Genomic DNA, 27,934 nt, shown 5'->3' on the forward strand with positions numbered 1-27,934 from the left:
TCTGGGCTCTTCCCTCCTGCTCTCAACCGCCTTTGACCCACATCCCAGCGCTGCCATTGACCTTCCCCAACGACTACGTCACACACCCAGCGGGCCAATCCCCTCCAGTTGCGCCCCAGACCAACCAAGGGCTGGAGAGGAAGCGGCGGCTCCGCAGCTTCAAAAGTGGAGGAGCCGTAATTGGCCGGGTGCGATCACGTGACACGCCGCCATTTCCGACCCCGCCGTCGCCGCCAGCCGCATAACACGTCGCTGTTTCCTGCCTCCGGCGGCACGTGATCCGGGCGGCCCAATCACAACCCCCCGCTCCGTTTCCTCCATGGCGTCTTCTCGCGAGCGTCGGCGGGATCTCGTTTCGAGAGAAGGGATTTCCTCTCCCCACCACCACCTTGTACGCGTGCGCGCGCACACGCTTGATTCGGTTTTGTTTTTGTTTTTCCGGTTCTCGTCCGCCGCCCTCGCCGGTTTTCTCCCCGGAGAGACCCTGAGGCGGCGGCGGCCTGAGCGGCGGGAACCGGAAGGCCTCCGGAGAAGCGCGGTGAGCGGCGGCGGCCGAGGAGGGAGGATGGCGAGGGCTTGGCAAGGCCCGCTCCGGGGCCGAGCTGGGAGGGCGCCCTGAGGGCGGAGTAGGCTCCGCTCGCCCTGAGGCAGGCCTTGCCTCCCGGGCCCGTCCCCACACCGGCTGCGTGGGTCGGGGCCCCGAAGTGTGTTTGCGGGGGGAGGGTGTGCGTGTTCTTGGCCTGCTCCGTAGTGGTTTCCGTCATGTGGAATCGCAGAATGGTCGAGGTGGACCCCAAGGGTCATCTAGCCCAACCCCATGCCGTGCAATGGGGTGTTTTTGTTTGTGGGTTGTTGTTGTTTTTAAAAAAGTTGTGAACCACTCTGAGATTGTCGGGCGGAGGGAGGCATGCAAATTGTAGTAGCAATAGTAATAATAATAATAATATTGGGGTCGTACCTGGAAGGGGAAGGGTCCCTTTCTTGTGGCTCTCCTCGGTTTGCTTTCTTGTTTTGTTTTATTGCCTTGTTCCGCCGTTGTTGTTGTATCAGTGTTAGAAACTGAGAAAGGAAAGCTAAGAGTTAACTGGCAGCTTAAACCGAGGTTATGGGTGCAACAACGGAATGCCTAGGCACACTTTTTTTTATAACAAGAATGCAAAGCTGAAAATGAATCAACTGCAGCTAAAATATTTTCATTTTTCACAGTCCAGGCATCCCCAAACTGCGGCCCTCCAGATGTTTTGGCCTACAACTCCCATGATCCCTAACAGGACCAGTGGTCGGGGAGGATGGGAATTGTAGTCCAAAACATCTGGAGGGCTGAAGTTTGGGGATGCCTGTCCTTCACCCGCCCCCAAGATCCTTGTTGTTGTTGTTTAGTCGTTTAGTCGTGTCCGACTCTTTGTGACCCCATGGACCATAGCACGCCAGGCACTCCTGTCTTCCACTGCCTCCCACAGTTTGGTCAGACTCATGTTGGTAGCTTCGAGAACACTGTCCAACCATCTCGTCCTCTGTCGTCCCCTTCTCCTAGTGCCCTCCATCTTTCCCAACATCAGGGTCCTTTCCAGGGAGTCTTCTCCTCTCATGAGGTGGCCAAAGTATTGGAGCCTCAGCTTCACGATCTGTCCTTCCAGTGAGCACTCAGGGCTGATTTCCTTAAGATCCTTAAGAAGATCCTTAAGAGCTTTCCTATCTCCAGTCTTCAGAGAGTATCTGGAAGTGGGCAGGCAGAAAAAAGTTCTCCTTTCCTTCCACTCTGCAGTTTTAATCTGAAGTCTTTAGGTTCAGTACTGTGCCCAGAGCTCAGAAACTGCATGAATGAAATTCCCTGTCGCAAAATGCACCTGGAACAATGGGAGTTTCCAACACTGAATCGTATGTCACAGAATCATAGAGTTCGGAAGGGGCCACGGGGGTCATCAACTCCAACCCTGATGCAATGCAAGAATCTTTAGCTCGACACATGTCTCAAACCCACAACCATGAGATGAGCAGTCTCATGCTGTACTGATTGAGCTGTGTCAGTATTTATTTATGCCTTTTCCCCTGACAAGGACTCAAGGATGTGTGCAGGTTAAAAAAAAGGAGGGGGGGGGAAACAGCCAATAGCATAAGGGGAGAATCATTAAAAGAATTAAGCATTGAAGTCGATTTATACCCCACATTTTCCTGTTTAAGGGGCTCAAAGTGGTGCATGGTGTTGGAATTCCATTCCATCCTTTGCTGCAGACATGGGATTGTTACATGTCTGTTTACATTCGAGCACAGATAGCTGGCATGAGCAGAATAGTGGTGTCTAGGATTAGGACTTGGGAGAGCCCCCAGTTCAAGTCCCCTTGCCACCACCACCCTGGACCCACGAGTCACAAGGTGTGTGTCTCCCAGCCCAGCCTGCTCTACAAAGTTGTGGGGATTAAATGAGGACCAGGACTAAGGAGAGAGCAGGGTTTAAATCCACCCCACTCAGCCACAGGGAAGCTCAGTGGGTGTGACCTGGGGAGGGCAGTTGCTACCTCTTGCAGCTCAGGGTGGTTGTTGTGAAGATTAAATGAAGGTGAGGAAAAAAACTGTGCACTGCCTTGAGCTCCTTGGAGAATAAAAGGTGGGATATCAATGCAATAAATAAATAAATACAATATACAGTTCTCAGGCAACCCCCCCCCAAAAAAAAATTCCCTAAAGCACACATTCACCATAAAGACACCCCAGTTTTGAAGAAACTGAAGAATACTGGCTAGCTGTCTGACCCTGTACAGGCTTATTCTTAAACAGTGTTCAAAATTGGCCAGGTGCATTTTGCACCTGGTTATCGGCCACTTGTGACCAAGTAAAGATGTCTGGATGGCGCTTGACATCTCCACCATCTGGAGGTGCATGCCTGGGGATCATTGGATCTTTACTCTTTTCACACACTTAATACCACATCCTGTAGAATTCTATCAGTTATCTGCGCAGTCAGAATGAATTGTGCTGCATGAGCAGGAGCAGTGAGCAACATTATAGTTAATTGTTGTAGCTTGTCTTCACTTACCCCACCCCACTGCCCTGCTCACAGTTGTGAAGAATATCCCTATGTTATAAATGGTCCGTGTCACCATTAAGAAAAAGAGGTAGGAATAAGTCAATACCGTATATATGTGGACTGTCCCAGATAAAGTGACTTTTCTTCTTTAAGTTCTCAGAGTTTTTAAAGCTAGCTCAAGGTTGTCATCTCAACTAGCCAGATATTTAACTGATAATCAATCACAGCCTGTCCTTTGAAAAATAAGACTTTAGAACCGTCTTGCCCAAATATGGCAACTCAACATTCCGTTTTGGTGACTGTGACCTTGGTTTAAGGAGTAATATGGCACCTAGCTTATATCTGAGTTTCTGACGCAGCTGCAGATGTAAAGGAGAATTCGAGTTATGTGACATCTGCATAATGCTGATTTTTGTCTTTCCATTCTTATCATGCAAATGCTCTTTGAGGCATATGATGTGGTCTTGTCCAGAGATACATTCTTTTTGATCCGAAGTTGTTCCCCACATCATTGATGAATCCTTATTATTTGCAGTTGTTCATGTTCTGCCGAACTTTATTCCTGTAGCGTGGGGATTAACTGGTGGACAACAAAAATGGATTTTGCAAGCCCTTATGGTGGCTAAGAGGCTTATGCTTTTTCTTCAGGATAGGAAAGTGTTGCTGCCATGTCTGACAGCGAGGACAGCAACTTCTCTGAAGATGAGAGCGAGCGCAGCAGTGAGCCAGAAGAGGTGGAAGAGAACGAGGTGAGGCGGAGGAAAGCATGTAGGCAAGCGGGTGATTCGTACCTGCTTCAAGGAAGTGTGTCTTTGGCCTGAGTTGTGGAGAGGAGAGGCAGGCTATTTATTAGGCAGATTTGCAGCCTTCCTATCCACCATTTAGGTCACAAAGGCATCTTGCAGGCGTGTAAAGCTGTTCACAGTCTCAGCAGGTAAGGGGATCCATGTGTGGATCTTCCACCCTGGAACAGAGGAAGAAGCTCTCTTACCCTGCACCTGACATGTCTTCTCCGGTTTTGGCTCCTCTTGAACTTGGGGCTGGGGCAGAGCACATTTTCTGTAAGCAATTTCATCTTAGAGTCAGAAGGGCAAACCCTGGGTTGTATCCGGCACTAGCCTTGCTCAGAGGTGACCCACTGAAATGACTAAGTTAAGTCCATTAACATCATTTGAGTAAATCATGGGATTGTGAAGTTGGAAGGGACCTAAGGGTCATCTCGTCCAACCCCCTGGAATGCAGCAATATGTATTCTAGCCTTTTTTTCATTCCGCATACATCTTAGAGAAAAGCTTCTGTCTTTACTGTGAGGAGGCAGATGTAAGGAACAACAAGAGGGCCAGTGTGGGCAGACTAGGGAAACCAGGGTCCACATCCCCACTCGGACATTAAGCTTTCTGGGTGACCTTGGACCAGGCACTCAGAGGGTTGTTATGAGGATAGAATAGGGAAGAGAATGAACTAAGCCACCTTGAGGTTATTTAGAATGTAATTAATCATCGTCATCATTCAGAGACTCCCCCAACTAGCTATGTGCACCCAAGGCATGCTTTTAAACTGAGCCTAGTTCACCAGCACATTGGAGGGTACGCAATACAACAAGGAGCACAGGGGTGCTTGTGCTTGCCTAGCGTAGCTCTCTGGCTCTCAAGCAGTATCCAAGGACTGAGCTTGGGCAGAAGTTCTCTAGAGACCCAGATATCTCCTCCTAAGTCCAGAAGTAGGTTAGGGCCAGGAATCGGGGCCTGTGGTTTCCATTTCCATGTAACCAAGCTGCTTGGTGCTGTTTCCCCTAACCCTAAGTAAAGCTGCTTTCTGTGGGCTTCAGTGTGAACCACCTGTGAGTCACAGGTTAAAGGTTCTCATTCAATAACATGCAGGCTGAAGAGCGTGTCAGTGCCGTAGGCAGCGAGAAGGAGGAAGTGGAGGAAGAGGAAGAAGAAGAGGAAGAATATGACGAAGAGGAGGAAGAGGATGATGATGACCGGCCTGCGAAGAAACCCAGACATGGCGGATTTATTTTAGATGAAGCTGGTAAAAAACAAAAAAAGACTCTTCTCCTCTCCCCCCCTACCCCAACCATAAGAGACATGGCATCCTTGACTCTTGGACTGGCTCTTGCTTATCGTGTGGACCTCTTCCCTTTCTCTTTCTTCCAGATGTGGATGATGAGTATGAAGATGAAGACAATTGGGAGGATGGTGCAGAAGACATCCTGGAGAAAGGTAAGGAGAACCCTTTTCATGAAGATAATCTTGGATCTGGAGTGATAACCAAGTGATAACCAAGTAGGAGCATGCAAGCTTTGACTTCCCACAGAACCTTTCAGCAGAATTCCTCCTGAGAGGGAAGCAGGAAGTTCCTCACTGGTGCTGAATTCTCGAATGCTTGTGTTACCCTAAAGCAACCTAAAGAAGCCTGAGAAAACATAATCTGCTTTATTGAGCGTAATTAATTTTTTGGAATGTTTCTCCCTTTCCTGGTTATAAGTCAGATCCCTAAAACTGGAAATGGAACTGGATTTCTTTTTTTAAAAAAGGATTTCCTTTTCTTTTTTATTTCCTGCCAGAGCTGGAAACTCTTTTTTCATTTAAGATTCCCATGTTCATTTGTTCTAATATGAGTTTCTCGCCATTTCTGGAAAGCACTTAAACGAATCAGACTTTTCTCCAAGAGTTGCGGATGGCCGTGGGTTGTCACATTTGCGAAAGTGCTGTCGGTTGTGGAGGTGTGAAACGAGAGCGGCCAACGGAGGGAGAGCTGCTTCTTAGGACCAGCGGCACCCCCTGGCTCCCAGCCGTTGTCCCCCCCCCCCCCCCCCCGAGGCTGCCCCTGCCTGTGGGTAGTGCTCCCTCTGCCTCCCCCCACCCGGCCTGGTGGCTTCTCTCTTTTTTTGAGTTCTCGTGCATTTCATTCGCTTCTGCTTGGTTTGTGTGCCGCATCTTAATTTTGTTCCTTCCGCTTTTCTGTTCCCCATTCACCCTCACCCTGTGGTTGGTTTTGATGGTATTATTTGGCTCATACTGTCCGCCCTCCCACCACCACCACCACCACCTCTTCATGAGCAGAGGAATTTGAAGGTAAGAACGGTTTTTGTTTTTCCCCTCTTCATTCCAGCTCCTTTCCTCTTCACCAGCTGCCTTGCTTCTCTGCTTCCTTTCAGCCAGGTGGGGTTCTGTGCGTGAGGGGGGTGGGAGAGCATGCTCAGCAAATGCCTAGTTGATGTGGCCATGTAGGGAACGGGCTTGTGCAACCCCTGCCACTTGATCCCTTGTAGCGGAGTTCTCTGGTAGCGCAGTGGTCTTCTGAGCAGGAATGCTGTTCCAGTGGTCCCGAGTAATTCAAGCACTTTCCCTTTCCTTCCCGGACCTGCCCAGGAGAACAGTCTGCAGGTGTCCATTGATTTCTCTTGCAATTTATTAGTCACTTGAGACCTAGAATCATAGAATTGTAGAGAGTTGGAAGGGACCCCGAGGGTCATCTAGTCCAACCCCCTGCAATGCAGGAATTCCAACTAAAATAAAAACCACTAGAATGCCTATATTACGCAGATCCACTTGAAAAAAACCACATAAACGTAATAGGCTGTATAATAACAATTGTAAAGTAATTTACTGGAAACTACTTCTCAAAATTAGATACAGCTTCTCATAATGTCAAAATCAACATTGTGACATAACATCTTAAAATGCAGCTTATTCAGTTGGCCACCAAGTCCAGTATGTACAAAATGCAATTCCTGTTTTGTCAGTCCCGTAGTATATTCATTTCTTCATCTTCTCTTGTATTTTTCTATCTGACGTATTCCTTAGAAGAGTACCATGAAATAGTCTTGTAAGTGTCTAGTGAAGATGATAAGGATGGTAGACATAAGAAACTGGCACTGGTAGACAAGACAAGGATTACTGGATATTCCCCTGTTTCTCCCCAAGGGGTGTCATCAGCTGCGCATAGTTCTAAATCTTATAAACACAGACACTTTGTAATATATTAGCTGCACAAATTCCAAAGAAACATACAAGGATATAATAAATGTACATACCGTTACTGTATATAACAGCTACATGGATCTTATTCGTGATAGATTCTCAGTCGTGATAAACCCATAAGTCTGAGTACTATATAAGGGGGCAACACTAGCTAAGGCGACAGGTGTAGATAATTCGTGTTAATTCACTCTTAAAGGAACATTGCTCAGTAATGTACTATAAACAGAAAATGGTTACAGCAGGCATCCTATATGTTGGTTAAAGGTTTGTCCAATATTTAACTAAAGAAAGCAACTGTTTTTTCAAGTGCAATTTCAACTAAAGCATCCCTGAAAGATGGGCATCCATCTCTCCATAAAGCATACAGAATCTAAAAATCAGGAAAAGAACAATTATTTATTATTATCTATTAAAATTTCTATACCACTCTTCATCTGAGAATTACAAGGTGGTTTGCAATATAGAACACAAAAATACATACCTTAGTAGCAAATAGAAACAATAACATGTCGCCCGCCCCGCAACCCTCCCGCCTGCCCCCCAAGCTTAAAGGTGCATAGGCCTGGGGGAAGAGTGGCCATCTGCCAGGGCTTATTTAGCTGTGATTCCTGCAATGCAGGGGTTTGGACTGGTTGACCCTTGGGGTCCTTTACAATTCTACGATTCTATAAGCAGTTCTTCCAAGTGCCCATCAGAAGTGTATAGCACAAATTTCCCATCTGCATCCAAAAGAATGTGTCTTCCTTTTCAGAAGACCGCTGCATAGAACAGGAATGGGGAAACGCTGACCCTGCAGCGGACCACAGTTGCCTTCATCCCTGGCCCACTGACCATACTAGAGGAGCACAGGTTCACCATTTTTGGCATAGGGACTCCTCACCCAGAAACAGGGTGGAACAGGCCATGGCTGCCAGTAGCTGCTCATGCATAGCAGGGACCGTCCTGCAATGTTTCAGCCTTAACGGCAGGTCTTTGACTCCCTTACCGTGTTTCCCCTATTTTAAGACGTAGTCATTATATAAGCCATAGCAGGATTTTAAGCGTTTAGGAAATAAAAGCCATACCCTGAAAATAAGCCATACCTCCGAGGAGCGAGACCGCTGAGTGGCCCAGCCAGCCAGCGGAACCCAGCACGCTGGCCGCGGCAAGAGTATAGAAAAGCAGTGCCCCGAGCCTCTGGGAGCCGGCAAGAGCAGGAGGCGGCTTGCCAGGTCGGCATCCAGCAGTGCGCGCGGAGCACCCCGAGCCTCTGCGAGCAAGCAGGACGAGGAGGAGGCTTGCCGGGTCGTTGCCCAGCAGCGCGCGCGGAGCGCCCCGAGCCTCCGGCAGCCAGCAACAGCAATCCCAGAGGCTCGGGGCGCTCTGCGCGCGCTGCTGGACAACGACCCGGCAAGCCTCCTCCTCGTCCTGCTGGCTCTCAGAGGCTCGGGGTGCTCCGCGCGCCCGAGCCAGCAGCCTGGCCTCTCTTTTTTTGCCTGCCCGAGGCGGCCTGCTGCCCCGCCACCGGAACCGGCGGCTGCAGAGCGGAGCGCTCCGCAGCGCCAGGCGGAGCACAGCGGCCTGGCCTCTTTTTTTTCTTTTTTGCCTGCCGCCCCGCCACCGGAACCGGCGGCTGCAAAGAGGAGCGCTCCGCAGCGCCAAGCGCTCGGAGCGCCCTGCAGCGCTGGGCGGAGCACAGCGGCCTGGCCTCTTTTTGTTTTTTTTTTTGCCTGCCGCCCCGCCACCGGAACCGGCAGCTGCAGAGAGGAGCGCTCCGCAGCGCCGAGGGCTCGGAGCGCCCTGCAGCGCTGGGCGGAGCGCAGCGGCCTGGCCTCTTTGGTTTGGGTTTTTTTGCCTGCCGCCCTGCCACCGGAACCGGCAGCTGCAGAGAGGAGTGCTCCGCAGCGCCGGGCGAAGCACTGAGCCAGCGGCCTGCTGCCTTGGTGCCTGGACCCAGCTGCTGCTGCAGCGCCGCACAGAGCGCCCAGCAGCACCCCAGCCAGCTGCCTGGCCCCTCCGAGGATGCCTTAAGGTACAAGACATCCCCTGAAAATAAGACACCGTGTGTTTTTTTGAGTAAAAAAAAGAATAAGACGGTGTCTTAAAAAAGGGGAAACACGGTAGCAGCGTTTGCAAGTCTCTCTTTTCCCTCCTTTCTCATTTCCTCCTTTTCTCTGGTCTTTTCTTGGCAAGCACAGTGGAATTGTCAGAGAGTGTTGCAGAATATCCCAACTTGCAAACAGACCAGGCCCTGAAATAGTCTCCCCCGCCTCTGTAGCTCTCGCCCGTACACTTTGCCCAACAAAAAAACTCTGCTCTGCCTCTGCTGTTCAGCATTGCAAACGTCTGTCTCTTCTTCTAGCATCCAACATCGACAATGTGGTTCTGGACGAGGATCGTTCTGGGGCACGGAGGCTGCAAAACTTGTGGAGGTAAATGGCATTGCACACAGAATGAAGCGCAGAACAGGAGCGGCACAGGCTTCTGGCAGGACTTTGTGTGTTTATTTTGAAAGCAGAATTGCCTGGTTTGGCTCTATTGAAATAATTATAGCACAGTACAATTGCATCTTATGTGGGGGTTCAGTTCCAAGGGTTCCACATACACACAAAAATCATATATACTCAGACTCTCGGAAATGTCCTGCAGCTAATGGATGATGGCTTAATACAGGCATGTCAAACCTGCGGCCCTCCAGATGTTTTGGACTACAATTCCCATCTTCCCCAACCACTGGTCCTGCTAGCTAGGGATCATGGGAGTTGTAGGCCAAAACATCTGGAGGGCCGCAGGTTTAACATGCCTGGCTTAAAAGCTCTCTGCCTTGTTTGCCTTTAACATGTGCAATTTTAACCAGCCTGCCTTCAATCATGTATGGTTGAAAACATGCAAGTTAAATTCATGTAAGATACGATTGTATTGTACAGTCGTACCTTGGTTTTCGAACAGCTAAGTTTTGGAACGTTTTGGCTCCCTAATGCCACAAACCCAGAGGTGCCTGTTCCGGTTTGCAAACTTATTTTTGGAAGCTGAACGTCCGACGGGGCTTCTGCAGCTTCCGATTGGCTGCAGGAGCTTCCTGCAGCCAATCAGAAGCCGCACTTTGGTTTCCGAATGTTTTGGAAGTCAAACGGACTTCTGGAATGGATTCCATTTGGCTTCCCTGGTTCGACTGGTTAAGAAACTGCACGACTGTCTATGTGCCTCCCATTTCCTCTTCCTGAATCTCAAATTCTGAATGGCCAAACTCCATGTCTTCAAGCAAACCAGTGTCTAATATGTCAGATAGCAAAATTGGGGATCTTTTGGAGCAGGAGCAAGGGAGTTTGTGTTTTGGATTTGAGCTCCCCTTGACCCCAGGCAACACAGCTAGTGACCAGGGGTGAAGGGAATTGGTAGTCTGGAGGGCCACAGATTCCCCCTAAAGACTTTTTTTCAGATGTTCATTAATTTCTTTTTCTGGTAAAGCCCTGCAGGAATCACCCTTCACCCTATGGTCCCAGGGCACATTACAAGAATTAAAATGCAGTATTAAAGCCATTTACAACCACAGCAATAAGGCAGCTCCTAAAATATACACCTCAGGGGTCAAGTGATTTGGCTGTTGCAGGTGACTGGGGTGGTGGTTGAACTCTGGGCTTCCTGCCTTTGCCCTTCTGCTGCACCAGAGCATGTGCAAAGTACTTTGGCCTGACTAATACATTTCCTCTGGCTAATACGTCCTCCTCTCTTGTTTCTCTCCTCCCCCCCCACAAACAGGGACCAAAGAGAGGAGGAGCTGGGCGAGTATTACATGAAGAAGTATGCCCAGTCTTCGGTGCGCGAGACGTGAGTATTCCTCTTTTATCCTGCTGGCTGTTCCCCGTTTTGAAATGCTCCTGCTGGCCAGCTTCTTGGCCTTTCCCCCCCACCCTCGGACCTCTCAGACCTCTTTTTGTTTCCCCAGGGAGTACGGGGGCTCCAACGAGCTTTCTGATGACATCACACAGCAACAGCTCCTGCCTGGAGTCAAGTAAGGACTTTCTGTTGTGAGCGTTCTGTTCTTGCAGGAGCAGAAGACTTGGGTCTTGTGAGACTTAGCAGGGTGAAGGCTTGGGGGGGGGCGGTAATGACTCTGGACGTGAGAGCAGGACAGTGACTGAGACGGCCCAGTTGAGAAGCTACAGCCCTGGTGTTAAGCAGCGGGCGATGCTTACTTTGGCCAGGGCAAACTGACCTTGTGGTGTTTGTTCTTCCCACATCCAGGGATCCCAACCTCTGGACTGTGAAATGCAAGGTAAGCCCAGCAGGCTCAGAGAGGTTGCTTTCGCATTGCACCAAATGGAGCCGCTCTGCCACCTGGCATCCTTTTTCATTCCAACCCTTCTCTCTCCCACTCCCAGATTGGAGAGGAGCGGGCCACAGCCATTGCGCTCATGAGGAAGTTCATCGCCTACCAGTTCACAGATACAGTAAGTGGGCCGGAAAGTGGGGAACAGAGGAAGACCTTGATGCTTCAGTTTTTCTACAGCGCTGCTGTTGCCATGGGGTTGTTCCTCTTGCTGCTCCTTGCCACAAACATTGGCTTGATGTACCAGCTAGCCGTCATAGATAGCTGCCACTAGGCCTTCCCCTTCCCAGAATCCTCTGCCGGATGCAAAGGGCCGGGGAGTGAGTTGGGGAGTCTTACCTTTACAGTGAAGTATGAGGAAAATAAGGATCTCTTCCCTGCCTCTCCTCATGAACCTTTGACACAATGGCTTTGAGGAGGCAGTGGGCAAGATCCAAGGTTGCTGAGACTCGGAGCAGACCCATTGAAATTAGTAGACAGGCCCATGAATTTCTCTCTGTCCGCTCTGAGAATTACTTAACTTTCTACATCTCGCCTTGTGGAGGAAAAGGCGATCAATGGCTGCACTCTGCCTCCACGTTTGGAGGCAGCAATGCTTCTGATTACCAGTTGCTGGGAAGCACAGGAGTGGAGAGTGGTCTTGGGCTCGAATCCTGACCGTGGGCTTCCCATTGGAGCATCTGGTTGGCCACTTTGAGAACAGGATGCTGGACTGGATGCGCCCTTGGCCTCATCCCATAAGGCGGCTCTTATGTTTCCTCATTTGCGCCAAGGATCTGGATAAAGAAAAAAGCTGCAGAAGTCCTTCCTCGTCGCTGGAAATACTCTCTTAACTTGTCCAAACTGCAGTGCAAAGGGAGAGCTCAGGGAAGGGAGGGAGGACCTGTGTATTTCTGGGCAGCCTGATTGCCCAAGGCCAAGTCCACTTTGCCCCAGTGAGCCGGTGAGTGGCTTTATGGTTACCAGCAAAGTTCCAGCCAGGCGTGTCCTTTTCCTGCAAAGTGTGGCTGGCCTGGAGCATATAAATGAGAGATGCGGGAGCTTGGAGCTTTTGCACAAATGATGCCCCAGCCTGTCTTGTGCGTAACCCACCCCTCTTCTTCCTCCACAGCCCTTGCAGATCAAATCGGTGGTTGCCCCCGAGCACGTGAAAGGCTACATCTACGTGGAGGCCTACAAGCAGACGCACGTCAAGCAGGCCATCGAAGGGGTGGGCAACCTCCGGATGGGCTACTGGAACCAGCAGATGGTGCCCATCAAGGAGATGACTGACGTGCTTAAGGTGGTGAAGGAGGTGACCAACTTGAAGCCCAAGTCATGGGTGCGCCTCAAGAGGGGCATCTACAAGGACGACATCGCTCAGGTGAGACGGCCCCTCTGGTCGGTTTAATCCGGGCCCTGTGGCAGTTTATTTTCTAGGGTAAAATCCTTAAAAAACCATCAACAACTCCAAGCCTAAAAAAAAGTTTAATAACATCAATCCTATAAAAAGGTCAACAACTTTGGTTGGCCCCCACAGCCCTTCACTTCATCAAATCTGGCCCTCTTTTAAAAAAGTTTGGACACTAGTGCATGCTACATGGAGAATCCTATGGTCTGGATTGCACAAGTTGGAGGATGGAGAACCCTGCCTTTGAGCAAGGAGTTTGTGCTTGAGCTGTCTTGCTTTAGGTGTTGTTTGTAATCTGAACACCGACCAATGTCTTTTTCCTCCCTTCCCCTTAGGTGGATTATGTGGAGCCCAGCCAGAACCAGATTTCCCTGAAGATGATTCCCCGTATCGATTTTGACCGCATCAAAGACCGCATGAGCCTGGTATGTTGGCTCGGCTCATTGCAGGAGCCTCCCTACATCAGTGCACCTTTTGGGTGCTTCCGCTGGGCCTTTGTTTTTTGCCTCTGGTTGCTCCAGGTTTGGTGGGCTGAGAAAGGGAAGAGGGGCTTCATTTTAACCCTTTGGTGTGTCAGAACAGAAGCAGCCCCTCTTGGGAGCAGGGTCTGCAGAGACTGGAAGTCCATTGGCTCCAGTGTAATACAGAGCAATCTGACCTTTTCTCCCATGTAAGCTGCCTTGGCCCTTGGCCCATTGGATGAGTTGGAGTGTTCTGGTCATCAATGGGCATGGCCAGAAGTGGGTGTGGCCACCCACACTCCTGCATGTGCACACCGGACACACCCAGTCCTCTCCCAACTGATCTGATGATCGTCTCCTTTATTTTATTTTATTTATTTTTGCCTTTGTCTCCAAAATTTTGGGATCTTGCCCAGGGGGCGGAGGCAGCTGAAGCCCCTTGCTGGGGATTAGCCACATACCTTTAAATTCTCTCTAAAACCACACTTCCTGGGTTGCTTCTCCCATCACAAACCCTGCCTCTTCCTCTCCCATTTCAGAAAGACTGGTTTGCCAAACAGAAGAAGTTCAAGCGTCCACCGCAGCGCCTCTTTGATGCCGAAAAGATCCGGTGAGAGTCCGGAAGGGCAGGGGTGGTCCAGATTTGGAGAGGAGGCAGATGCTGAAGGGCCTGAGAGAGGGAGCCCAGGGCAGGAAGACTGTTGGCTGAGTGATGACAGCTGCAGGCTCTGTATCCCTGGGAAACCAATGCAGGCTCAGTTTGTCCATCTCTAGCCTGGCTGCATGCTGCTCCTGGAGTGTAATGGCCTTGCCTCCTGCCCTGGGTGCAACTGGGGCTCCGAGGGTCCTCCCCCCCCCCAGCTGCTCTCTTGCCACTGGTCATACTAACTGCTAAGCCTCTCCATCCCTTCATTTCCAGGTCTTTGGGTGGTGACGTGGCCTCCGATGGGGATTTCCTCATCTTTGAGGGGAATCGTTACAGCAGGAAGGGCTTCCTCTTCAAGAGCTTTGCTATGTCTGCCGTGGTGAGAATTGGGGGGGCCCTGAGCAATAGGGTGGGTGGAGGAGGACTCCTGCAGTATAGACCCTTGTCGTATAAGATAAGAAGAAATGGCAGGTGGCTGACATTCTGTAACGGAGGCTGACTTGAACCTAGTTAAAAGGCATTGGTCCAGCCAGACCAGGACTGTGTTCTCTGACGGGCACCTGCCAGTGTCTGCTTTGCATCTGCTGGTGCTGATGTGTCCTGGGTAGCCCCTCCCGATGCAATCAACGTCCCCGGGGCGTGAGATCTCCAAATCCGTCATGGCAGAAGCGGGAGAGAGATTGAAAGTGGAGAGGCCTTTGAGAGAGTTCAGTATTGGTGTAGATGGTGCTGCCTCTGTCCTTCCCACCCCCTCAGCCTGCTCTGTGTCCTTTCGCTTTCTCTCCCCCTCCCAACCACCCGTGCTGTTTTCTGGGCATCGTCAGATCACAGAAGGAGTGAAGCCCACTCTGTCTGAGCTGGAGAAATTTGAAGACCAACCGGAAGGCATTGACTTGGAGGTGGTGACGGAAAGCACAGGTAAGGCTTTGGTCTTGGCCGCCTCTGGTGTGCTCCTCCGTGACTCACCAGGCACTCGCTCCTAGCTCACGCAGATCCTCGCCAAGAGGACCCAAACTCCGTTGCGCCTTCCAGGTAGGCCAAGGCCATTGGAACGTGCCGCACGCTGTCCTCTCTCAGGAAGGGGGCTGTGGCAAGTTGCCCAGGTTGCGCCGCCTCACTTACCCCCTTCCGGCTTTCAGGGAAGGAGCGGGAGCACAACTTCCAGCCCGGCGACAACGTGGAGGTGTGCGAGGGGGAGTTGATCAACCTGCAAGGCAAGATCCTGAGCGTGGACGGGAACAAGATCACCATCATGCCGAAGCACGAAGACCTCAAGGTACAGTGGCTCCCTGTCTTCTCCCTTCCTCTCTCTGGCAACATGGCATCCTGAGTGCATAAGCATGTCAGCCAGTAGTTCCCAAAGTGGGCAGTGGGATTACCTAGGGGGCCCCTGGAGGTGTAAACGGCTTTGGAAAGCTGAGGTCACTGGATCAAGTTCATCAGTTTCATTGAATTAATTCAACCTAAATAGTTTTAATTGGATTTTGAATAGATGTGCAATCAACAGTCACTGTTCTGAATTGTATTGTGTTCTGAATTGTATTGTGTTCCTATTTTCCTTACGTGGGTTGTGCGAACCTCTGTTCTGAATAATGCTTTCTGTAGGGCAGGAGGCACTGGGGATTAAATTATGGAGCCAAGGGGACAATGACCCCCAAAGTCAGGGAACAGCCAATGTAGGCTGTTTGCCAAGCGATATCTATAACCGCAAGCTGAAATGTGACATGGGAGCGAGCCCTTGTTGCTGTGGTGGGTGGGGGAGTGTCTGCTTGCGGCAAGGATGAGCACAGACACCTTGTGTCCTGTTCGATCAGGCCTAAGACCCATTTAGTCCAGCATCCTAGATGAGATGCCTGCATGAGACACACTGTGCTTTTTCTTACTGGCTGGCTTTGTTGATTGTGACGGAATATAAGAAGAGTCTGCTGAATCTGCCCAGTGGCCCACCTAGTCCAGCATCCTGGTCTCGCTGTGGTCAGCGAGATGCCCATTATGGAAAAACCACAAGCAGGGTTCAAGCACAAGAGCCCTCTCCCTTCCTGCAGTTTCCAGCAATTCTTTGTTCTCCCTCCCCCCCCCCCCACCAGGACATGCTAGAATTCCCGGCCCAGGAGTTGCGCAAATACTTCAAAATGGGGGACCATGTGAAGGTGATTGCCGGCCGCTTTGAGGGCGACACGGGACTGATTGTCCGTGTGGAGGAGAACTTCGTAATCCTTTTCTCCGACCTCACAATGCATGAGGTGAGTGTGGCTGGTAGGCAGAGAAAAACAGCCTCTGTATCTGTCTTGGTGGTGGTGGAATGTCTTGAGAGTCTCGTTGGTATTTGGCAATGTGTATCTTACCAGTGTAGAACACTCACACATCCCCAGCCTGCTGCCTTTGAACCAAGCTCATAATTACCTCTCCTTTCTGCATCTGTGCTTTGTTATGTAAGTCAAAATATCAAAAGTGCCTTTTCGAGATTACTCCCTTCCCTCCCGCAGCTCAAAGTCCTCCCCCGAGACCTTCAGCTCTGCTCTGAGACAGCCTCTGGCGTAGATGTTGGCGGCCAGCACGAGTGGGGGGAGCTGGTGCAGCTGGACCCCCAGACAGTGGGGGTCATTGTCCGCCTGGAGCGGGAGACCTTCCAGGTAGGTGGGTGCTCCCATTGCGGGTTGGTTGGGTTGTGGGTGTTGCTGCCTTTCCATTCCTTACATCAGAGATGAGACTGCCTTGCATCTTGCGTGGCTTTATTTTACTTTGTTTTCCTTAATGAATCAAATACAGAACTGACAAATGTGTGTGTGTGTTTTTAAATTATAAAGCAAGAATGTTCACGGGATCTCTTAATGGTTAAGGCACAATAAGTCATTTTTCAGCTGGTGGTGCTGTGGTCTAAACCACTGAGCCTTTTGGGCTTGCCGATCGGAAGGTTGGCGTTTCGAATTCCCACTAAGGGGTGCGCTCCCATTGCTCTGTCCCAGCTTCTACCAATCTAGCAGTTCGAAAGCACGTCAAAGTGCAAGTAGATAAATAGGTACTGCTGCAGTGGGAAGGTAAATGGCATTTTCGTGCGCTCTGGTTTCTGTCATGGTGTCCCGATGCGCCAGAAGCGGTTTAGTCATGTTGGCCATATGACCCGGAAAGCTTTCTGTGGATAAATGTGGCTCCCTCGGCCTGAAAGTAAGATGAGCGCTGCAACCCCATAGTCGCCTTTGATTGGACGTAACCATCCAGGGGTCCTTTACCTTTTACCTTCAGCTGATCTTGTGTATGCGCATGTGTGCAAGGGCATAACATGCCTCGCTTATCACACAGCATTCATCAAAGAATCCCAGGGAGCTGAGGGTGTGTTTTCCCACCTTCCACATCTCCCAACCCTGCGGCTCTGAGCCCTTTCTCCATCCCGTCCCCTTCAGGTCCTCAACATGTTTGGCAAAGTGGTGACAGTCAGGCACCAGGCTGTGAACCGGAAGAAGGACAACCGCTTTGCCGTGGCGCTGGACTCTGAGCAGAACAACATCCATGTCAAAGACATTGTGAAAGTCATCGACGGGCCCCACTCGGTGAGGAGCAGGGCAAGCTGGCCTCCGAGGGTGCTGAGCTGCACAGCTGGGTGTGGCTCTGGGTGCGCAGGGCTTCCTGCCCATTGCATCTGACAGCTCTGCCTGCAAGTTGTGTGGAGGCCGTGGCCTCCAACACAACCCAGGCTATGCTCCTGCCACTGAACTAAAGCGCCCCTTGCTGCTTCCCTCTCCTTCCAGGGTCGCGAGGGCGAGATCCGCCACCTCTTCAGGAGCTTCGCTTTCCTGCATTGCAAGAAGCTGGTGGAAAACGGGGGCATGTTTGTGTGCAAGACGCGCCATTTGGTTCTGGCCGGAGGCTCAAAGGTAAGAAGGGAAAGTAGTTCACCTCTCAGGAGGGGCACATTGATCTGGGTTGCAACCCCTCTGACCAACCAGAGGTTGCTGGCAATACGTTGTTGCTTGCATGGAACTGTTGGGTGGGTGGGGGGTTCTATTGTCCGAGCGGACCTCGTTCTCCATGCACAAACCCGCCTAGCGCTTCGTTGAATTCCACTCGTTTTTTATTTCTTTAGAATCTTACTGTTGTTGATAATATGCACACCTCCATGTGAACACGTCTCGGTGTCATCATTTTTAGAAAGGACACCAGTGGTTCAACATTGCTACTAGCTGCCCTCTGACTAATACATTTGATAACCTTGCGATGTAAAGAAGTTGGTTGGAGGGGTAGCCCTACGGCCCAGTAAAGTTTACACAAAGCAAATTGTTTCCGCTCCTCGTCATCCACAACAGTCTGTCACGGCTGTCGAATTGAGTAGTCCTTCAGCTTTCACAAGGTCCTAAGAAAAGCCTTTCTAATCCAGCAACCTGCCTCCCATAGCGGCCGAACAGAAATTGTGATTTTATGTTGTGAGATCTAAGGGTATAGGGTGGCCTACAGATTTAACAAATAAATAATAAGATCCTGCTGTGTCATCTTGTCCAGCATCCTGTTCTCACAGTGGCCAACCAGGCGCCTCAATGGGGAGCTTGCAAGCAGGACCCGAGCACAAGAGCAGCCCTCTCCCCTCCTGCAGCTTCCTGCAACTGGGATTCAAAGTAGAGCCATGGTGCCTAGTAGCCATCACTGCCTCCTGTGGCAGCCATTTCCATAGTTTTAACTATGCTCTGTGTTAACAAGTGCTTTGTTTTTTTCCCATCCTGAGTCTTCCAACATCAGCATTGCCAGATGTCCACGAAAAGCAAAAGCAAGAGCACCCTCTCCCCCTCCTGCTCCTCACTGACTCCTTTTCCGAGGCATCATGCCAGGTTACGGGGGGTGGGGTAGGGGCTTACTGATGTTTTCTGAACTTTTCATTTCTTTTATTTCCCCCTAGCCCCGGGACGTCACAAACTTCACCATTGGCGGCTTCCAGCCCATGAGTCCTCGCATCAACAGTCCCATGCATCCCAGTGCTGGAGGTGCGTATGCTGGTGCGACCCGTTTCCCCATTCTGCCCCCTCCCCAGCAAGGAGGCACACTGCTGCAAATGAACAGCAGCAGGAGACTGGAAGGAACAAGGGAGCCGCCCAATAAGAAGCGAGTCTATTATTCTAGGCACTAGAACAAATATCAGATTCCCTCCAAAACTGTGAACGCGGACACGCACCTGCTTCTTCGCTGCCAGTGGGAAAGGTTGATTGACATCTGATGCCCTTTGAAAAATGTGTTGTGCAAGGGGGAATTATTAGGTTGTCTTCGCTTTTTGTATGTATTTTCTGTTTTTTTATACAGTGGTACCTTGGTTTATGAACTTAATCCGTTCTGGCCGTTCTTAAACCAAAGCATTCTTGAACCAAGTCGTGCTTTCCTATAGCAGCGGGGGACTCAATTTACACACAACAGGAAGCAGAACGTGTTCTGCTTCCAAGGCAAAGTTCACAAACCAAAACACCTACTTCCGGGTTTGCAGCGTTCTTAATCCAAGTTGTTCATAAACTAAGCTGTTCTTAAACCAAGGTACCACTGTACAGTATTGTAATTTTTACGTTGTGCCCTGAGGTCTATGGGTGTAGGGTGGTATACAAATTTAATTGATGATGTTGATGGGATTGGTGGAGGAGGCTGTGCACAACTACAGCAGGGGGGAAGATGCAAGATGTGCATTTTCCCGGGTTTGCACCGATGACATTTCCGACAAGCTGTGCTACTCGGGGGCTCTTTGGGAGCATTTGTGTCTGTGCCACACCTTTGTGTTCCTCCTCCCGCAGGGCAGCGCGGGGGCTTTGGAGGAGGCGGGATGAGCCGAGGCCGCGGGCGCAGAGATAACGACCTCATTGGACAGACCGTGCGGATTTCCCAAGGCCCCTACAAAGGTAAGCTCGGTGGCAGGAACACTGTCCAAGTTCTTGCCCTTGATTCAGGAGAGCAACTGATAGAGGCTTAAAGGATAGCAGGCTGTGGTCTGTTGCTGTTACTACCATAAGATTTCTTGCCCACCTTTCACTATCAGGTCCTGGAACAGGTTAAAAATACAATATTAAAGTGATTAAAACAGCAGTGTTTCCAGGTTGTCTCCTGTTAGTTTTGCAGCACATTAATTAGGACAGGACTGGGAAAACTGGTTTGGGAAGAACTCCTAGTACTCCTGAAAAGCCATTTTCAGCTGAGTCGAGCTTCATTACCTTCCCTGGAGGTCGTAGCTGCATAAGGTTAGAGGTATGCAGCTATTAGACAGATTCATAGAGCATGGGTTCAGGGTTGCGATTGCAGGTTTACCATAATGGGCATCTGGTTGGCCTCTTGAGAACAGGGAGCTGGGCTAGATGGGCCTTTGGTCTGATCCAGCATTGCTCTTCTTATGTTCTTAGCCTGCCCCTACCAGGATTATCACCCCATGAAGCCCTGGGGTTGTAAGTGATCCGCAGTTAAATGAAAGTGGTTTTGCAGCGGTAGACACCCCCAGACGAGGGATTCAGTTTCCCAGCCACGTGGTGGAGGAAGTTGTCTTAGTTTGGCAGTGTCCCCCTAGGTGTCCCAGGTTAACAAGCTTGGTTCCGATCTCACAGGCTACATTGGCATGGTCAAGGATGCCACAGAATCCACTGCCCGCGTGGAGCTGCATTCCACCTGCCAGACCATCTCTGTGGACCGACAGCGTCTCACGACCTTGTAAGAGCCGACAGGGCAGTGTGTTTGGATTCAGGATTGAATAAGGGATACAGAGGGGCAGCACGGGAAGACACTTTAGACGCCTAACTCCTGCAAGCCCTGGTGGGGCGGAGGGGGGGGACCTATGGGGGTCTGCCAGAAGTTGCTGGACTCAGGCCAGTGGCCAGGGATGGGGGAGGTTGTAGTCCAGTGGGAGTTGGGTGCCCACAAGTCGTCGTCCCCCTGTTGTACACGCACTGGTACTATACACCAGATTGGGATCCCCTACTACCTGGGATTTCCAGAAGAGCCAACACATTGTGCTCCCTGCATTCAGGGACCGTGGATACGCTGAAGAAGAGAGCAGGGGTTTTATGCTACCCCAATGGAAAGATGATTCCATCAAACTGGTTAACTTCCTTGAACTTCTCACGGATCAGAGCCACTACCTAAGATTGGCCTACGGTAGCTTTTAGTGCAAATCATCTTAAAGCACCAGGGAATTTGGACTAGGTTTGGGAGCCTGCAACCTTCCTTGCATTGCTGGACTACAACTCCCAGCATCCCCGGCCGTTCATTGGCCATGCAGACTGCAGGGGTGGGGTGGTGTCTAGATGACAGACTCCCATTGGCCCCAACCCACATGGAGAACGAATGGATGGCTCCTCCTTATGCCTGGGGAATGCAGGATCTGTTCTTTTCTAGAAGGTGAACGGGAGCGCCCAAATTCTGTTATTATCTAACCAGCATTTCCCTTTCCCCTCCGGCAGCGGTTCAAGGAGACCAGGTGGCATGACCTCCACTTATGCACGGACCCCCATGTACGGTTCTCAGACCCCCATGTACGGGTCAGGGTCCCGTACGCCGATGTATGGGTCACAGACTCCGTCGCACGATGGTGAGTAGAGGATGGAGAGGGAGGATCCCACTCTGGGGCAGGGGTGGGGGAGAACAGTCAGGTCTTACCCATTGGGTGTGGTTTCTTGTTGGTTAGCGAACTGCAGCTCAATAAAGTTGCTGAGAGCCAGTGTGGTGTAGTGTTTAAGAGTGGTAGACTCGTAATCTGATGAACCGGGTTCGCATCCCTGGTCCCCCACATGCAGCTGCTGGGTGGCCTTGGGCTAGTCACACTTCTCTGATGTCTCTCAGCCTCACTCACCTCACAGAGTGTTTGTTGTGGGGGAGGAAGGGAAAGGAGAATGTTAGCCACTTTGAGACTCCTTTGGGTAGTGATAAAGCGGGATACCAAATCCAAACTCTTCTTCTTACTAATTTTAAGGAGCAGAATAAATTAAGCAAGAGAAAGGAGATTTCCAGGATAGCACTGGTATACATGTTAAAGATGCTGCCTTTTTCACCCTCTGGCCTTGGGTGTTAATCTCATGACATGCGTCCATCTTTCAGGCAACCGGACTCCTCACTACGGCTCTCAAACCCCCTTGCACGACGGCAGTCGGACACCCGCACAGAGTGGGGCTTGGGACCCCAACAACCCCAACACTCCCTCCAGGTTGGTGTTCCTCATCGGAGGAGGAGGGTGGGTTTCAGGGCAAGGGGATGGATGGAGAGGCGAAAATCCATTTGGGCCCAGCTGACCGCTTTTGCCTCCTACACCCCCGCCCACTTCCTTTTCTGTAGGGCGGATGAAGAGTTTGACTATGGTTTTGATGACGAGCCCACCCCTTCTCCACAAGGCTATGGCGGAACCCCCAACCCACAGACTCCTGGCTATCCCGACCCTTCTTCCCCGCAGGTTAACCCACCATACAACCCTCAGACGCCTGGGACCCCAGCTATGTAAGTGCTATGGAGTTGGAAGGGAGGGTTTGTTGCTTCTTCCAGGATTTGTATTGCCTTCTCCCTCCTCCCCCTGGACTTCATAGAACTCTCTTGATCTCTGCAAATGGAGAAAGCAAAACAAAAAGGATTTTATTTGCCTAAGATGTGGGTGAATTTCTTAGTGTTTTACAGTCCTCTTCTGTGGAGTAAAACTGATGTTCTCCCAAAGAATTCAGGATGCCATTTCTCTGAGTGTAATACCCCAGAGCTTAATCTGAGGGAGCGACTGGGGGAGGGCAGTGAAGACTGACCGTGTTTCCCTCCCTCCCTCCCTGTTCCTAACCAAAGCCCGCCTTCTCTTGGCAGGTATAACACAGACCAGTTTTCTCCCTACGCCGTTCCATCCCCTCAGGGCTCCTACCAGCCGAGTCCAAGCCCGCAGAGTTTCCATCAAGTGGCGCCTAGCCCAGTAGGCTACCAAAACACCCACTCTCCAGCCAGCTACCACCCGACACCGTCTCCCATGGCTTACCAGGTACAGTTGAGATTGGGTAGGGTTTGGGTCTCATTAATACACGCAACCAAAAGCATGGCTTTGAGGCTGCTGTCCTTGAAAGCAGCTAAAGGCTTGCGGACTGATTTTCTCTCTCCCACAAAGAACGTATGCGCTTGTATCATAGAAGAATGATATGAAGAAGAAATGCAAAGAGCTTAAGATCTTGCCGTGTGCACAGTTACATGCACTGTAGCTCTTGTGCCACATATAAATCAATCTATGCCTCTGTGTCTAAGCACAAAAGCAGACAGTCGGTACAGTGGACACTCGGGTTGCGAATGTGATCCGTGCGGGAGGCACGTTCGCAACCCGCAGCGCCGCGTCTGCGCACGGGTGGGTCGCAATTCGGCGCATGCGCAAAGTACGATTTAGCTCTTCTGCGCATGCGCCGAAACCCGGAAGTAACCCCTTCCGGGTTGGGTGCGGTACACAACCCGAAAACGCACAGCCTGAAGCATCTGTAACCCGAGGTATGACTGTGTTACTGTTTATTACATTTTACATTTGTATACTGCCCTTCATCCATACATGTCAGGGCGGTTCACAATTTGAAATATTAACACAAATAAACGGTACAAAACATTCACAGGCCAACTTCAGGAGCTTACTTCTGCCTACCCCAATTCCCAAATATTATTGGGAGCCATGTGTTACAGCAGCATAATCCTATAGATGTCTAATTAGCAGTACATTCTGTTAAATCTACAGAGATGGGTTTTGCTTTGACGTCAACCAAACCCTGATAACTCATTGACTTTCTGTCTGTTTGTCTCTCCAGGCTAGTCCCAGCCCTAGCCCAGTGGGCTACAGCCCTATGACTCCAGGGGCTCCCTCTCCAGGAGGTTACAACCCTCACACACCTGGTTCCGGGATTGAGCAGAGCTCCAGCGACTGGGTGACCACCGACATTCAGGTCAAAGTACGCGACACCTACTTGGACAGCCAGGTCGTGGGGCAGACAGGAGTCATCCGCAGTGTGACCGTAAGTGGATGGATGGATATGGCTGTTTGCATGGGTTGGTCAGGAGGCAGAGGGGTACCGGGGGGGGGGACTAAAAGAGTTGGGCAGAGTTCAGTAGCAGAACTTCCCATTGCTCACACCCAATAGGACCTGAGCAGGGCATTTTTGTCCTGCAAAGTGTCTAGCTAAGGCCTGGACTCAAGAAAAAGGAGCCAGTCGGACATCCTGCCCTAGTCTGGGCTTGCTCACCAGTGGCCTGAGTGTCTAATGAAACGCCTTGACAGCTGTTTTGGGTGAGGTGTGAAAAACAGCCAGGAGTTTGTTTAGGTGCTTTTCATACTCCAGAGGAGTCTCTGTGTTGTTCTCTCACCCCTACTCCTTCCCCTGCCCAAGTTCTGAGCACCCCTTACTCTCAACTAAAGTGTGTTATAAGGAATGAAGGATCCCACTGGAGCCCCACCCATTAAAAACAACTCTGTTAATGTCTACAGCCGCAATGCAGGGGCGTCAGTGAAGCTTCAGGCAAGAAGGCCCCACTGGAGACCAGGGTAGATTTGATTTAAATCAAACCGATTTAAATCACTAGTCAGTAAGACTTGATTTAAATCACTAGTCAGTCATACTTGATTTAAATCTTTTTTCTTTTCTTTTTTACAAAAAGACTCATTCTTGCTGGTGTAATCTTAATATTTACAACCAGATGAAGGTTTCATTTTTGGAATAATAAATTTTCAGAGTAGTTTTTACAGTTATATCAAAAATTACTGATTTGGTTATACTATTAGAGATAACATAGACAGATAATTATGAAATTATGGTGAGGTTTAATAAGTTAAATTTATATTTGGACAACTTTTCTGCTCTGGTTGATTGGAAGGAGGAAAACAATCATTTCCTTAATAACAATTTAAACAATTTATTTAACTAAAACAATAACATTGTAGCATATGTATCCATGTTTGTTAACAGATGTGGTTAAACTTTTTTTTAAATAAAAAAACTTAGACTGAAAAACTTAAAACAAATCCTTATTTCCTGATGAATAGCCTTTTGACTATAATGTAACTTAAATAGAAAACTATCTTTAGAAAGATTTTTTCCTCCAAAAGCATTTTATTTTAAAAATCCAATTTAAAATATAATTTTTAAAAAATCATTGATTTTTTTATCCACCCTGCTGTAGATCAAGGTTTTTGGAAAGTCCCTTCAGCCAACATATCTGCCCCTGACTCTTTAGTCCTCCCAACATACATGGTATCTTACAGTCCTAGTACAGCCCCAAATTTACTATATTTTGAGCATCAAGAAAAGGCAGCAACCGGCTCCAGAACCACCCAGAATCAGGAATGGTTGCTTGCCCTGAGATCTGCAACTTGGTCACCTTGATTCTCTCTCCCTCCCTCCCCTCTTGTCTCTGTCCCTCCTTCCTCTTCTGCCCTGACAGGGTGGGATGTGCTCAGTCTACCTTAAGGACAGCGAGAAGGTAGTCAGCATTTCGAGTGAGCATCTGGAGCCTGTGATACCAACCAAGAACAATAAGGTACGTGCAAGATGTTTCTCCCGTCTCAAGTCCGTCTGTTGTGATGATTTTAAAAAAAGTGGAAAAACATTGTATGGCAGCCTTCCCCTAACCTGATGCCTTCCAAGATGTTTGGGGCTACCACTCCCATTAGAGTTTATAGTCCGAAACAGTGGAGGGCAGGGGGAAGCAGGTTGCCACATTGCACTAAGTTACTGTGCTCTCCTGTCCTGAAGAGGGTTGACACAGGAGCGCTCTTGCTCAACCCCCTCTTTCATTCTCAGTGGTGGTGGATGGTCTCCCCTCCTGATTTGCAGGGGTTGGTCACAGATCACAGAGGGAAAGACAGCACTAGGAGAGAGTTAAGAAACTGGCAGCAATGAGGGCGGCCAGGGGAGCACTTTTGTATGAGGCTCTCTGCCAGCCAACCCAGTTTGGTGGAGACCGTACACAACTGCTGCTCGTTTCATTTTAATCACGGTTGTTTTCAGTTAATAATAATACCTTTATTGTCAATGTGCAACCTGTGTACAATGAAATTAACCGAGCCTCCCTTCCCCGCACACAAACACTCCATCTCATTGCACTCTGTGTGCTTGTCGCACAACACACCAACTCTGAAAGTCAGTTGCACTATATTATTTTCCGTTCAGCAGCCTAACAGCCCATGGATAGAAACTCTTTTTTAGCCCATTGGTATGACTGATTATATATCTCCTGCCCAAGGGTAGAAGATTATAGAGGTGCTGGCTGGGGTGTGAATTCTCCCTGAGAATTTTTCTCACTCTCCTAAGGCAACGATCCCTTGCGATGTCATTTAGCGGCCTCAGGGGACAGCGCATGATATCATGTGCTGTTTTCACCACCCTCTGTAAAGACTGTCAAGCCAACATACCACACAGTTGTTGCATTTGTTAATTGTCCCTACTATTGGTCCTATCTGTGCACACTTGGGCCAGTGTGGCTTTTGGGGGGGGTGGGTGAGGTGCTTTTGGATCAGTGACCCTGAGCTTCTCCCCATCCTGCAGGTCAAGGTCATTCTGGGAGAGGACCGAGAGGCCACCGGCGTCCTGTTGAGCATTGACGGAGAGGATGGCATTGTCCGCATGGACTTGGAAGAACAGCTCAAGATCCTCAACCTGCGCTTCCTTGGCAAGCTGCTGGAGGCCTAGAGAGAGAGGAAGAATCGTTTTTGTGTGGGTGGCTGCTTTATTTCGTTTGTTCTTTTTTTTTAGCATATCACCTGCAGACTGGTACAGCATGTCCTTGTACAGTTTTGCTCCAAAGAGTTTTATTTTCCATGTTCTTTTTTTTCTGTTGCTGCTTCTTTCCCCAGCTCAGCAGGTGATTTTCTTTTTTCTGGGGGGGTTGGGGGACAGTCTTGCAAATATGCATAAAGTGACTTCAGCAGAAGCCTGGGGGTGGAGCACAGCCGTATTCCCTTCTCTCTCTCTCTTTCTCGTAGCACCTTAGGCCCTCTGCTGCCATCCAGTGTGTAGCTTGTTATAATAAAATAGACTCATCCACCACTTACACCTGTACTGTGTTCACCTTATTAGAGAAACCGTCGCATTCAAGACTTGACATAAGAGCCTGCTGGATCAGGCCAATGGCCCTTTTAGTCCAGCATCCTGGTCTCACAGTGGCCAGCCAGATGCCCGTGGGAAACCTAGCAAGCAGGACCTGAGCACAAGAGCAACTCTCCCCTTGTGTGACTTCCAGCAACTGGGATTCAGAAGCATTGCAGCTTCTGACCGTGGAGGCAGAGGATGGCTACTAGCCATTGACGTTTTTATTTTCCATGAGTTTTGTATCGTCTTCTTTTAAAGCTATTCATTCCTTTTTTCTGGAGCTAGGTTTCCTAGAAAAGAGATTGCAGTTTTCTTCTTCTTTTTAACCCTCCTGGAGTGTTAAAAGCTGTTTATGCTTAATACCAGGGGAGAGACCCTCCTGAGTTCAGAGCAGGTGACATTTCATGTTGCAGTTAGGCTGAGAAGACTGCTTTTCCGCCTAGGTTTTCTCAGTGTAATAACCTGCTGGGGGTTTTCTTAGTTGAGTTCTATCAAAATGGTGTCTGTAGACCTCATGCCAGTCTTGTCTTCTGCATTTATTGATCATGGGCTGAGCTAGCCACCACAGCAACTCTCTGGCTCCCACCTTCAATGGTGTAGTCAAGGTGTAAAAGACTTACCACGGTACAAGAACAAGTCTTGGTGTGTCTCTTGCACAGATTCTACTGCAGTCCCATATCATGCCTGAGCTGGAAGGGCAAGAGTTCCCTGCCATTTTCTGCCCTGGTAGGCCCCCCTTACCCCCCTGGGTAAGAGATGTTCAACAGTGGAACACCCTCCTTTGGGAAGTTGTGGGCTCTCCTTCCCTGGAGGTTTATTAGCAGAGGTTAGATGCTTATCTGTCAGGGATGCTTCAGCTGAGATATCAGCATTACAGGGGGTTGGACTGGATGACCCTTTAGGTCCCATCCAACTCTACAGTTCTATGATTGTGGCACTGTGGTCTAAACCACTGAGCCTAGGGCTTGCCGATCAGAAAGTCGGTGGTTTGAATCCCTGTGACGGGGTGAGCTCCTGTTGCTCGGTCCCTGCTCCTGCCCACCTAGCAGTTGGAAAGCACGTCAAAATGCAAGGAGATAAATAGGTACC

General features: G+C 49.9%; 1 protein-coding gene across 4 annotated transcripts; it reads left to right on the forward strand.

Annotated features, from left to right (window-relative positions):
* Nucleotides 1–324: 324 nt before the first annotated feature.
* SUPT5H (SPT5 homolog, DSIF elongation factor subunit) lies at nt 325–26,807 on the forward strand. 4 transcript variants are annotated; one of them, XM_088672856.1, is made up of 30 exons: nt 353–538; nt 3,674–3,774; nt 4,906–5,059; nt 5,185–5,250; nt 6,094–6,105; nt 9,356–9,425; nt 10,753–10,821; nt 10,940–11,005; nt 11,239–11,269; nt 11,376–11,444; nt 12,435–12,686; nt 13,049–13,138; nt 13,714–13,784; nt 14,094–14,199; nt 14,645–14,738; nt 14,960–15,096; nt 15,908–16,063; nt 16,307–16,453; nt 17,222–17,368; nt 17,567–17,692; nt 18,706–18,802; nt 19,580–19,684; nt 20,378–20,480; nt 21,230–21,357; nt 21,864–21,969; nt 22,098–22,256; nt 22,605–22,773; nt 23,573–23,776; nt 25,200–25,295; nt 26,303–26,807. In XM_088672856.1, the coding sequence occupies exons 2-30, from the start codon at nt 3,694–3,696 to the stop codon at nt 26,444–26,446; spliced, it is 3,255 nt and encodes a 1,084-aa protein (XP_088528982.1). In that variant the 5' UTR covers nt 353–538; nt 3,674–3,693; the 3' UTR covers nt 26,447–26,807. The 4 variants fall into 4 exon arrangements, with proteins under 4 accessions (XP_088528984.1, XP_088528982.1, XP_034975318.1 ...); XM_035119427.3 differs by having other exon boundaries at nt 18,706–18,790; XM_088672858.1 differs by lacking the exon at nt 6,094–6,105 and having other exon boundaries at nt 325–538; nt 18,706–18,790.
* The last annotated feature ends 1,127 nt before the right edge of the window (nt 26,808–27,934 follow it).

Source organism: Zootoca vivipara, chromosome 6, assembly GCF_965207765.1.
Source record: "Zootoca vivipara chromosome 6, rZooViv2.hap1.1, whole genome shotgun sequence".
Lineage (NCBI taxonomy): Eukaryota > Metazoa > Chordata > Lepidosauria > Squamata > Lacertidae > Zootoca > Zootoca vivipara.

Excerpts from the sequence above, each read along its gene's own strand:
- SUPT5H (XM_088672856.1), top strand. The coding sequence starts at position 3,694 with ATGTCTGACAGCGAGGACAGCAACTTCTCTGAAGATGAGAGCGAGCGC. Across the intron at positions 5,060-5,184 it reads ATTTATTTTAGATGAAGCTG|ATGTGGATGATGAGTATGAA; the intron begins GTAAAAAACAAA and ends TCTTTCTTCCAG. Across the intron at positions 18,803-19,579 it reads TGCTGGAGGTGCGTATGCTG|GGCAGCGCGGGGGCTTTGGA; the intron begins GTGCGACCCGTT and ends CTCCTCCCGCAG.